General features: G+C 52.3%; 4 protein-coding genes across 4 annotated transcripts; 1 reads left to right on the top strand and 3 right to left on the bottom strand.

The window, feature by feature from the left end:
- Positions 1-254: 254 nt before the first annotated feature.
- A1O5_04536 (glucose repression regulatory protein TUP1) lies at positions 255-2,191 on the bottom strand (the record flags this gene model as incomplete). Its single annotated transcript, XM_007745141.1, has 2 exons — positions 255-500; positions 566-2,191. The coding sequence occupies 2 exons, from the start codon at positions 2,189-2,191 to the stop codon at positions 255-257; spliced, it is 1,872 nt and encodes a 623-aa protein (XP_007743331.1).
- Positions 2,192-4,182: 1,991 nt separating this feature from the next.
- Positions 4,183-4,447, bottom strand: A1O5_04535 (uncharacterized protein; the record flags this gene model as incomplete). The annotated part of the gene is made up of 3 exons (XM_007745140.1): positions 4,183-4,207; positions 4,259-4,295; positions 4,345-4,447. Coding segments are annotated over 3 exons (165 nt in total), but the record flags the coding sequence as incomplete, so codon positions are not given.
- A 418-nt stretch (positions 4,448-4,865) lies between these two features.
- A1O5_04534 (uncharacterized protein) lies at positions 4,866-5,928 on the top strand (the record flags this gene model as incomplete). Its single annotated transcript, XM_007745139.1, has 2 exons — positions 4,866-5,261; positions 5,317-5,928. The coding sequence occupies 2 exons, from the start codon at positions 4,866-4,868 to the stop codon at positions 5,926-5,928; spliced, it is 1,008 nt and encodes a 335-aa protein (XP_007743329.1).
- A 3,216-nt stretch (positions 5,929-9,144) lies between these two features.
- A1O5_04533 (uncharacterized protein) lies at positions 9,145-11,935 on the bottom strand (the record flags this gene model as incomplete). The annotated part of the gene is made up of 6 exons (XM_007745138.1): positions 9,145-10,234; positions 10,281-11,173; positions 11,225-11,492; positions 11,544-11,650; positions 11,704-11,798; positions 11,851-11,935. 6 exons carry the CDS (start codon positions 11,933-11,935, stop codon positions 9,145-9,147), a joined length of 2,538 nt encoding a protein of 845 aa, XP_007743328.1.
- Between the last annotated feature and the right edge of the window lie 198 nt (positions 11,936-12,133).

Here is a 12,133-nt window from a genome sequence, read left to right as displayed (position 1 = left end):
GAGAAAAAGCCCCATAGCCACATGTCCTGGCTCCTGCATTCGAGTCCTCATGCCTTTGCCGTTATTGCCGGATACCCTTCGAGTGCCTGTCTGTTCAAAATCACTGCAAGCAACGGGTTTGGGAGCGCAGAAATCTCCAAAGCCAGAAAAACACACATGTAACTGCGTAATCCGCCAACCTTCCCTGTCCTGGTCTCACCCCATCCATGTCGCCGTCTTTATGCTTCTAGAACAATTGGCGCGTTCCATCGGGCTCAGAGCCCTTGGTGGGCTCCCCGCCACGTGGTATACTGCCAAATGCGAGCCTTCATATCTCCTGATCCCGTAGCGAAGAGGTGGCCTGTCGGACATGGTGCCACAGAGATTACAGAGTTCTTGTGACCTTGAAGCATCATCTGCGCATTACCGGTGTTGGGGTCCCAGAATTGAACTCCCCGGTCTTTCGACCCAGACATGACCCATTCGCCTCCAGGTGTGAGGCAGACTGAGAGCACATAGTCCTGCGCACACCACGTTAGTGTCTCTCATGGAATAAGATCAAAGAAAGGAGGAAAATTAAACCCACCTTGTGTCCCTCAAAGGTGCGGATGCATTTGCCGTCCTTTGCTGCAGCGGGAATAAGTCCTCGTTGTGGTGTGAGTTCCCACATCTTGATCGTCTTGTCCAAACTACCGCTGACAAGTTCCCGCCCACTAGGAGAGAAAGCGACCGAGTAGACACTGTCTTTATGACCTTGTGGCCCTTCCAACCGCTCGATCAGATACCCACTCGAGCAGTCCCAAACTCGAACACTCTTGTCCAACGAACCCGCCGCAACAAATCGTCCATCGGGAGACATGGCCACAGTAGTCACTCCGTCTTCGATAGAGAGAACCATGACTTGTTGATTCGACTCAATATCCCACAGGCGCACGGTCTTGTCGCCCGAGCCTGAAGCGATGAGTCGCCCGGTCCGCGAGAAGTCCAAGGAATAAATGTCTTGCTCATGTCCGTCGAATGTGGTGCGGATGCGCTTGCTTGCGATGTCCCACACGCGGATTCTCTTGTCTTCGGCGCCTGTGGCTAACAATTTGCCGTCGGGAGAGAAGCAGACGGATCGGATGTACAAGTCACCATCCTTGTCCTGGACATTTTCGTCCAGCAGTTCACACACCTTTTGGCCATCCCGCGCGTCAAAGATCTGAGCACTGCGGTTGCACCCTGTTGCGACATACTTGCCATCGCTCGAGAAGCGCACACAGCACACGACCGAAGTATGCTGAAGATTGTGCAAGAGAGTAATATCAAGCACACGAGGAACATTTGGATTAAAGACAGCATGCCACTCGCCGTCGGCGCTAGTTCGTTTGAGATGATCTGGTAGATCGTCCGGGTTGAGGTCCGCAAGAACATTGCCGACATTGGGATACTGGCTTTGGCCCGGCATTTGATGACGAGGACCAAGCTGCATGTCGGTGCCTGGAGGCGTCGGCCGAGGGATTTGGGGTGATGCTCTCGGATCATTCTGATAGGGCATTGCCTGTGGTTGGTTGGGATGTTGCTGGGGAGTCGCAGGTCCAGGTCCGGGCGCACCTCTGGTCGTCATGGACCGATTCTTTCCAAGACCTGGAGAATTCGTCTGAGGCTGTGGTTGCGGTCCATAACCGTTCAACGTAGGGCCCTGCTGATAGCCTGGAAAGGAGTTGGGTGGTTGTGGCGGCCCTTGGGGCTGTGCGGCTGGGGGAGGAGGCTGCAGAGGGTGTTGCTGAGGAGGAGGTTGCTCAGGCGGAGGAGCCAGTCCTGGGCCCCCTTGACCTTGGTTGGCCATAATTCCGCTGAACAACCCACCCTGGCCATGTCCAAGAGCCGGAGGTGCCTGCGCTGGACCGGCATGTTGAGGAGGGCCACCCAGATGGGATTGCACTTGGGGACCTCCACGCATCTCCAGTTCATGTCGCAGCATACGAATCTCCGCCTCGTAGTCTTGCTTCATCTTGAGTTGATTCTGTTCGAGCTGATAGACCTTGTTACGGATCAACTCCATCTCTTGAATCTGTTGCGCGACCTGGCTTTCGAATTGCTCTGACGACCTGGACTGGTTATCGAACTCGGCTCGCAGTTGATCCATAATCTCGTTCAGCCGGTGATTGGGCTGGCCGGGAGGAGCAGGCCCCAGGTTGGGGTTGCCGCGGTGTTGGGTAGCGTTGAACATGATGGATGTACAGTCAAATACTGTCGACGGCGTGCAACAATGGAAATTTGACGATGGTTGACTGCACAGGAAGTGAGTAAAGGGAGGAAAGAAGAGAGATGAGGGTTGCCACGGGCGCAGGTACCTGTTATTTGGCGAAGGTGAAGCGCAAAAGGCGCTAGTGGTAAGGGTAGAAAAATTGCGGATAAGCTCACACAGAAGCCTCGGGCAACCGCCCAAGGCACAATCGAGGCAGGGGCGGAGCACAGGTTCGTGCTGGATATCGATGCGATCGACTGATGGAGCTTGGCAAAGGAGAGAGTCGGTGCGCAAGTGAAGAGGGTGAAGGGGGAAAGGAGGGGGCCGAGAGGTGTTGGACGCGAAGGGTAGAGGAAAGGAGAGAAATGTGTTGTGTTGGCGGTGGAGGGTGCGCAGGGCAAACACAGGAGGAGCAGCGGTTGCGGGAAGCAAGACACGAGAAGAATGGGGCCGATGCGCGACGAACTAGAAGGATGGGGGGCGAGCTCTGCTGCGGGCTGCGGGCTGCGGGCTGCGGGCTGCGGGTTGCGGGCTGATGGCTGATGGCTGATGTCTGATGGGTGGATGGCTGGAGCGTCTACCGACCAAGTACTCCGTACGGGCAAGGCACCTCGTATCCGCCGCCGCCCGAACCATGATGCACCAGGCCCCGGATGGCAGATGTGGATGGCGCCGCGAGGAGAAGCCAAATAAAGAGGGCCGTGGGCATGGGGCACACGGTAAGTAAGCACTGGGTACTTCGTACTGGGTACTTGTTAGGCATCCTGGGCATGGGCATGGGCATGGGCATGGGCATGGGCATGCAGGCAATAAGCGGGAAGCACGGGTCACCTACCTAAGTACTTGTAGAAGCAGCCGCTAAAACAGGCCACTAGGGAACCCTGCTAACACGATTGGCGGTCGACTCATAGGCTAGGTTAGGCTAGGCTCGCGCTCAGATGACGGGGCTGGTGGGCATTCCACTGTTATACTTAAGTACAAGCAGATTCGTACGAGGAGTACCCAGTACGTGGACGTCAAATCCCTCTGAAACCAGACTGCGCAACCACCATGGCCAGCCATCGATGCCATCATACTCTCCAACTATCAAAGGCCCGGGTCGAAAGTCCGGAGGAGGAACAGTAGGGGTTAATTTGTGCTACATCGTAACACACGAGCAGGTCCTGGGTTAGGCTACGGTCTGCCTTTCGCTTCAGCAGGCGGCCATCTCCACTGTTGGGCCGAATGGATTTTCCCGGGAGCACGGGCCAGTCATACTCTGCTGGCACAGTTACTCGGTACAGAATACACTCGGTACTCTGGGCTCTGCTCCGGCGCAGTGGGTCTTGTCCAACTGGTTGACGCAGAGGATAGAGGTAGTTTCACACGATCAGAATTTGGAAGACTCTTGTCCCCGAGCGCGGATGTGATAAATCGGATAGGCCTCTGGAACGGACAGGAAGGCTCACAAGGGTTCGCAGGGGATCAACACCGACTTGTTCGCGATGCTGTTACGTGGAACATGGCAAGAGTGATCACCGATCGGCGAATCTAGAATGGGAAATAAGAGTTGCAAAGTCGGACTGAATACCACTCGGTAGATTCCATTTGAGCCTGTCACATAATCTGCTGGGAATGTGCTATGTCGACCTCGGGGGTTGGCTTGAGTCTTTTGTCAAACCGTCCCTGCCACATTCGCCGTGGTTGTAGAGTCGAGATATGTAGCAGATGTCACTAAGACACCAACAAGAACTGTTGTACAAGGTTGCGCGAGACAAGAGGCTCGCAATTGAGTATCGATCCGCCTGGTCCATCTCTTGTATCATCATGTCACGAGACTCCCCGAAGGCAGCCTGGTCGTGCTCTCTTTTCACTTGGACTGCTCCAGGCATTGCCCGGAACCCCTATCGCCTCGCAGCAGCGGACTATTTCGGTGTTTTGTAACTGCATGTAGCGGCCATTCATCTGTTGTACAAAGGCGTTGCAGAGGACTCTTAGTTTGCGAAAGGAGAGATTAAGCTAGAACCGATCAACATATGGCAAAGTCGCTGTCAGCGAGGAATACTGCACCTAATCAACGCAGGTTTGGGTTCACTCCGAGTATATCCTGTGACAGTTAGTCTTCACTCCAGTTGCACTGATCTGTTGGCTCATACCCAGATACAATATTAACGGGAGATATCCATAATGGACGACTTCACGGGTGATGTCGAGAATCTTCCCAATGCGCTCCTGAGAGAGTAAAGTCAAAAAGATGATCTTTGCTTTTCTTCATGCGTTGACGGACCTTGGTCTCTTCTGAGAACTGAATCATCTTGTTGGATTGATAGAAAATGGTGCTCTGTGAAAGAGAATGTAAGAATGAGTGCTTGATTTGAGGTGCGAGATTCGTCTTTGGGTGAGATACTCTGTACTTTGTGCTTTGACGCAAACAAAAATGCGAGATGAAGCTGCGGAACAATTTGACGACGCCCATGAGCAGCACGTGATCTTTTCTTGGACTAGTCTCAAAGAGGGAAGGCGCACCTTTTCAACAGCCTTGCACGTTTGCAACCAATTTTGCCATCAACGACACAAACCATTCTACAGATCTGTCACTCACATTCTCCAAGCCGACTTTGGCAAGCTTGAAGCATTGAATATAACCCATAAGGCCCTGTGAGCACTCCTCGGCATCATGTCTGGCGCAAGACATTGGGAGCAAGACAAGGACTCCACGATCTACATCGGTAATCTCGATGAGCGTGTCACAGACGCCCTCGTCTGGGAGTTGTTTCTGCAAGCAGGTCGCATCGTGAATGTCCATCTGCCAAAGGATCGGGTCACTCAATCACATCAAGGCTATGGCTTCGTCGAATTCAACTCAGAAGAAGATGCCGAATATGCGGCCAGGGTCATGAACCAAGTCAGGCTTTACGGCAAGCCTATCCGTGTCAACAAAGCTAGTGCTGATAAGCAGAAATCTGTCGAAGTTGGTGCAGAGTTGTTCATTGGTAATCTGGACCCAATGGTCGACGAAAGAATGCTCTACGACACATTCGGACGGTTTGGTACGTTGGTGGCTGCTCCAAAGGTATGTTTTATTTCCTCTTTCTTTTTGCCTTTGGAACTCTATTAACACCAGTCAGATTGCTCGTGATGAAAACAACTTATCAAAAGGCTACGGGTTTGTCTCCTTTGCCAACTTTGAATCCTCGGATGATGCCATTGCCAACATGAACGGTCAATACCTCATGAACAAGGAGGTCTCAGTCCAATACGCCTATAAAAAGGACGGCAAAGGCGAAAGGCATGGTGACCAAGCCGAAAGAATGCTTGCAGCTCAAGCAAAGGCTCATGGTGTTCAACCCACTCCTGCTACAATTCCGATGGGCGGACCAGTATTTGGAGGCGTGCCGCAGACTCCTGTACCTCCTGTTGGCTTTGCACAACCAGGCGGTCAATATCAGGCTGTGCCACCACCAGTACAAGCAAGACCACCTCCTCCACCCAGTGCGCCACTCACGGCTCCACCAAGTGGTCTTCCGGCGAGACCACCTCCAAGCCAGGCGGGATATGGCGGGCCACAAGGATTCATGCCACCAGGGTTCAATCAAGTACCTGCAGGTTTCCCACAGCCGAATGTCTTGCCTGCTGGGTTTGCCCCCCCTCCGGGCTTTGCCGGTCCACAAGCTGGTACCATACCATCTGCACCGGTTATGCCGCCGGGCGGATTTTCTGGATATGGTATCCGTAAATGAGAGCGACAACAAATCCAAGGGCTATGATAATTATCAGCAGCGAGTGCCTCCAAGGATCATGGCTATCACACGATTGAGTAGTCAGTGCCATGCGATAATATCTTCCACAACCACGGTCACGTATCTTCCTGGTTCTTGCCTAGCTCCCTCTTCATATTCTCGAATCTCGCCTTTTTCTTAGACCTCTGTCTGGCATCTCCTCCTGGCGGGGCCTGAGTGCTTTCAACGAGGGTCTGACCTGAAACTGTTGTTGTCGTGGTCAATGACGCCATTGCGCCTGGTCGACCGGATCTATTACAAACGCTGTCGTACAATCTAGAAGACCCTGGCCAACACAGCCTCCGGACACAGAGAGAGATGCATCCGATGATACCATTGGAGAACGGGGAGCAGGACTCTTGAGTTCCAGTGCTGCCCAGCAAGAACCAGAAGTAGAATGTGCCGGTAAAGCAATCAACATCTGGCACATAAGTCAGCAGCCAGCCATTTGGGGGATTTGACAGTTGCGTTGCAACAGTGCTTTTCAAAGAGTTGGCCTATGTCCAAACATGTTGGATGCATACCGTATTATCAGGAACAGGAAACGAGGATTGCAACATCGGAGATTGGGAAGCCATGCTTTGTTGGAGGTTGCAGGTCAAAGGACAATGAGGATCTGTTGAGTATGGTGAACTTCATGTCCTCCAGACTCAAGCACTTGCCTTCCTGGAGTGTCTCCCTTGGAGACGCCCATATTGGATATTTAAGTCAACGTGACCAATACGGGGCAATTATCAGCATTACCGCAGACGAAGAACTTCCCCCGTGGCAGATGAAAGTCCGTATTACGATTCATACCGTTTATGTGAGCATCCGGATCCGGTCTATGAGAAACACAGCTTGCGACAGAAAGATTGAGTTGGCAGAAGCGACAACAGACAATTTACTTCAACATTATTTATGGGTTCTATCACTAATTCTTCTGCCCCTGGGTCTGCTTATACGGTTAACAGGCACTGGGCAATGAGCACCGAATCCCCAGGACGGTCTTGTTGCAAGGTCTATCAACCTCCTTCACGTGGCGGTACGACATGACGTTTCGGAACGTTTGAATCACTGTGTATGATGTCGTTGACACATCGCCGCTTACAAGGCAGCGGACAAACAATAAAACACACAATCAAGACGTTTGGCGGTACTTTTCTTTTTCTTTTCTCCTCGACATGTCAATCCTACATCCATGAATCCGTGGATGACTTGTAAGCATTGTGTTTCCCGTCTTCGACCAGCCGTCTCCCAGTCTCCTTTGGACTGTCAAGATGTCGAGTCCTGTGTCGCCTGCAGGAGATTCTGACACCGATACTGAAAACGAGAATGTTGATACACAACCGCACGACCGAGAACGACCAGGTGAAAGTCGCCTCTTTACGTCCAATTCACACAATATGCCAACAGCTACTACCTCTTTGCCTTCATCAGAGAGAGACACGAGCAGCCTCCCAATTCCTGTGACCCTGAACTCTTCAAGGGCAGAAACGCCCGACAACGGTGAGTGCCCGCTATTAGCAGGATCGGTCGTGGTATAGAGAGAGCCACTAACTTTGAGCATAGGGACAACTGGCACCCGAGTCTCTACCACAACACCAGAAAAAACATCAAACACCATGGCGACTATTGCAACAGCTGTGATCCCCTCACCTCCAGGTGGAGGCAAGTGCATTCTATGATTCCTTTCCGCCAATGTCCATTACATGCTTACCTATGGTAACTCAGCAACAGCCTGTCGCAGGCTTCTAGTGAAGATGAGAGGCACCTCACCACTCGAAATTCCTCTTAATCTACTTCGTGAATGGGACTGGAGACGAAGAGGAAGTCGAAGACGCGCACCTACATTGACAATATTCTTTGAGGACGACAACACCCAGGATCTGCGGGCCAAAACCTTTCTAAGACCTCTTAAGATGAAGGACAATGGAGGCGCGGCGTCGAGCACCGCAACCGCGGCCTCAGAGCAAGCTGCGGATGTGACACAGGGAGAAGAAAACCCCTCGTGGAGTGGTCACCGTTCTGACTTTCGGATGCAAGCGTCGGAGGCCCGGCAGACGTTGTTGGAAACCGCGAGTGTCCAGGAGGCACCAATAGCGCGATGAGGCGGGATGCCAAAGAGTATTCGAGAGGACAGAGCCATCACCCAAACCATCATCTACAGAGACAATCGCATCGCCTATCTGGGCTGGCTGCTTTTCCAGGCGGACGCCAATAGACTCGAGCTAGAGTCCGAATTGGTTGAACTTAAATGCACGAACGAGACTAGAGCAGAGCAGCGGAACCTAGATTTGAAAGCAGTGGGCGTTGTGGAAGAGGAAACGCACGGAGAGGGAAGGAGATGCGGAACGAAGGGTCGCAAGAAGAACCAAGACTGACTTTCCCGCTGACAGGCTGACAGGCTGACCGGATGGCACATGGAAAGCAATGTCAATGCCTTCTTTTTCGTCGAGGTGTCTGTCCATGGTCGCGTTCAGCGTTCAGCGCATAGCGGAAGCTGTGCCCCTACACCCGCTGTTCTACCCTGGTCGAGTCCCGACGTCGTCAGCATCCTCATCCCCATCGCCGGGTCATCGACCATTGTTCTTTCACATCAACATCGTCCTGCGGGACACTGTTGGTTATGCACATCCAAGCCCCGAAAACAAACAAACCAAACAAACAAAAACAAAAAATACCCGCCACTGTTCTTTCGGTTGAGAATGTGGGCAGGATGGGCACTCATGAGGCATTTGTTACCGCGAGCCTGCCGCCGCCACTACTGACGGTGGTGTTGGTGATGGTGATGGTGGCGGCAAAGGTTCATTGAAGCCCACATAATGTGGACGATGATGATTATGTATATATGGTATTTCTCCGTAAGTTGTTATTGTAAAATAAAATAAGCTGTAAGCTTCACCAGAAACGAGCCGTAGTGTACATACACCTTCTCTCTCACCGAGAGTCCATGAAGCGAGGTCTTGATGCGATTCGAGACGAGGGATGGGAGTAGTTGTGGTACATATGTCTTCCAAGCTTACCGGCTTTATCCACGCGCCGCAACAGCTATCGACTTTTGATGCCTTGAGTTGCTGAATATCGAGACGAGAATGCCGCGCCCTCGAGAAATGCCGAAAGAAATCTGCATTCCCAAGGACCTGTTGGGACTTGCCACTTGCTGAGATGCATCTCTTGAAACCTTCTGTGTCACAACTATTCAATCCCGTCAATGGCATCGGCTTCTTCTCCATTATCGCCGGTCAATCCCACCGCTCCGTTACCATTCACTCCGCCCTTGCTGTCATCCATCTTCATCACCTCGTCCTCCGCAGCCTTCTCTTCCACCACCGGCAATGGCTTCACCAGCTCCTCCCTCACCCAGCTCTCTTCAACTGCGTACCTGCGTTGAAATACTCTTGCCCATCGTCCTCCCCACGACTTCAATAGTTCCTCCTCTTCGGCGCGCAACGCATCAGAGCTCTCCATCATCTCATCTTGATTCCCGTCCCTAATGCTCACAACCGCATCTTCAATGATGGCAAAAAGGGACTTCATTCCTTCCAGTTCACGGTTTAATGTTTGCTGAAGTTCTAGCCTCTGTTCTTCCGAGAGACCAGGCGAGCGAATTGCACCAACGATGCTTCGAACTCGCCCTGCAACTTTGCGAGTTGTGTTGCTGATGAGTTCGTAGCACCAAGTCGTGGCAAGGAGCGTGCCGCGCGAGACATGATCGATGAGCGCCCATTCAACAACGCTGTCAGGGGTCAGAATTTGGTAGTTGAGTAGCTTGTCGACGAGGACAACTCCGACGCCACGTTGATCACGCCAGTAGTCCACCACGGAGGTGATTATTTGTTTTCTGCATGCGGGACTAGAAGCGCTTATCGCCAAGAGACGTTCCTTGCACCGTTCAATGCAGGCCAACGCGTGAGACAACGATTTTGATCCCGTCCAGCACATCGAAGTGACAAAGACATCTGTTGATGCAAGAGAAGGGTCGGGCAATCCTGAAGCTGCAACTTCTTGCTCGATCTTTTCCAAAATGGGAGCAAATTCCTCGCTAGTTGCCTTCCGCCGGACCATCTGGGCAACTTCTTTTCCTTCGGCGGCAAACGGCGTGGAGTCGTTATTGTACTTGAAATCTGGTACTTCCTTTTCTTTCGCTTCGGAGATGAGGGCTTGATAGGGTTCGGGCAAGGTGCCCTTGATCCGTTTGGAAAAGCTCAGTCGGATCTCTTTGTCCAAGGCATCAATAATAAATGCCTTTCTTGGGTGTACGTCAGGCAGATTGACATCATCGACCCTATAGAGTTAGGAAATTTCCGGCCGTGGTAGGAGGAACGACGTACCATTCAGTCCACTTCCATGTAAATCCAAAATTGCTGAGATGATGGGCAAACCAGTCCAAGAAGCGCTGAGAAAGTTCCAAATCCATCTTATCCACGTTCCTGTACAGGAATCGAATTGCTCGGCCCAGGCTAGGCGCAACAGCTGCAGGAGCTAGCTTGCACGCTTCAGTCAGCACCGAATGATAGTACACCAACTTATGCTCGGGAGCAGGCAACTGCAGCAGCTGAGAAAATGCCGCATCAACAACAACATCCTCTGGTTTCCAGGTTGCTTTGTCCCCAGCGACCTCCCGCAACTTGTCAAATGGTGTGGCTCTCTTCACAAAAGTACCTGGGGCAAAGTAACAATCGACGTCGATGAGAAATTTGGCGGCTACCGCTCGATTGAAATCGAGCACGTTGATGGTATCAGACAAGGCATCTCGAACTAGTAAAGCAGCGGGATCCGAGACCGGAGGGACCGTCTCAATTTCTTGTTCGCGATAGACGGAGAAGTAGATCTCGGGGAACAGTGGCCGCGGACCAGTCTTAACGGTCTCCGGAACGGTCACTTTAGGGAACTGATGCTTTTGTGCCCCATCCAATGGATCCCCTTCTTCAGATGAGCGATTTCCTTTCCATGGGCGAGGTAGGCAGGCCAACTCCCAAGAATTTTTCGACTCCTCTTGCATGTGTCTTTGGAGAAGTGCAAGTGCGCTCTCTGACCCGGTAGATGCGCCGACTTCGCGGCTCGGAAATGGATCGACCAACGACTCCAGAGGATGTGCTGTAGAGGCAATGATGTCCGTCTTGTCCAACAGGGCAATAGCCTGAGTCTCAAAGCCGGTTGCCGAGGATGCCATAGCGTAAGGAAGCGTCATCAAGATGACTTTGACGAGCTCGAGGCCCAGAGACTGTGGCAGAATTAGTGCGGAATTCAGATTGAGCTTCACACGGGAACTTACGTCTTCGGACGACTTCATTTGCAAGTCAGCCGCGCGCGAGAAGAGTTCTTCGAGCAGTGGAAAAATCCCATCGCCCTCAAACATGCCCTGAAGACAACCCAGAAGGCGCAAGTATAGTTTGACTTCTCGCCACGCCCCAACGTCCAATTGCTTTTGGAGAGCTTCTCCGACTTTGACCAAGACTTCAGATGTAAATTCAGGCTTCTGGACATTTGCCAGAAGCAGAATAGCCGCAACAAAGGGGATCTTGAGGGGTTGTTCGACGGGGCTGTACTCGTTAGATGGACTGTAAACGAGAACAGGCTGGAGCCGCTCTTACAGCTGCACAACGAGATCTAGGAATCCCGAGGTGAGATCGGTGTCAAAATAGTTCTCGGCCAGAGTCTTTGCGATAGTTGCGACTTCATCTTCTGCTCTTCGCACAGGCTAACACTGCGTCAGCCCGGTAATTGATCAAATCAGCTGCACCCACGGCGTACACTTTCTGCGATGGAGAGAACTTGTTTGCGTAGAGTCAGGGCCAGCGGCTCCTCATAACGACGGCGCTGCGGTCGGCGATCTTCGTAGTCATCCTCTACGAATCGTCAGACTAGAATGGTTGTGGAGCGGGCTGAAAGGATACCTACCTCTGTATCTTCTTTTGCGGTTGGTGAAATGACCTCCTCCACCTCCACCACCACCGCCTCTCCGTCGCCGGTCATAATCTGCCATGAAGGGCGTTGACTGCACACTGAACAGGTCGTGAAGGGGATTGCAAGGTTGATGATGTTTGTGATTACACGGAGACGGACCGCAGAGAAGTCATAGGAGACGCGTTGGAGATGATGTGAAACTTGGATTCGGTCGCGCAGCTAGACCATCGAAGGCTTGGCGACTTCTCCGCACCCGCATGGGCTGTCTAACTTTCAT

This window comes from Cladophialophora psammophila (genome assembly GCF_000585535.1).
Source record: "Cladophialophora psammophila CBS 110553 chromosome Unknown aczJe-supercont1.6, whole genome shotgun sequence".
NCBI lineage: Eukaryota > Fungi > Ascomycota > Eurotiomycetes > Chaetothyriales > Herpotrichiellaceae > Cladophialophora > Cladophialophora psammophila.
This window is presented reverse-complemented; position numbering and strand designations above follow the sequence as displayed.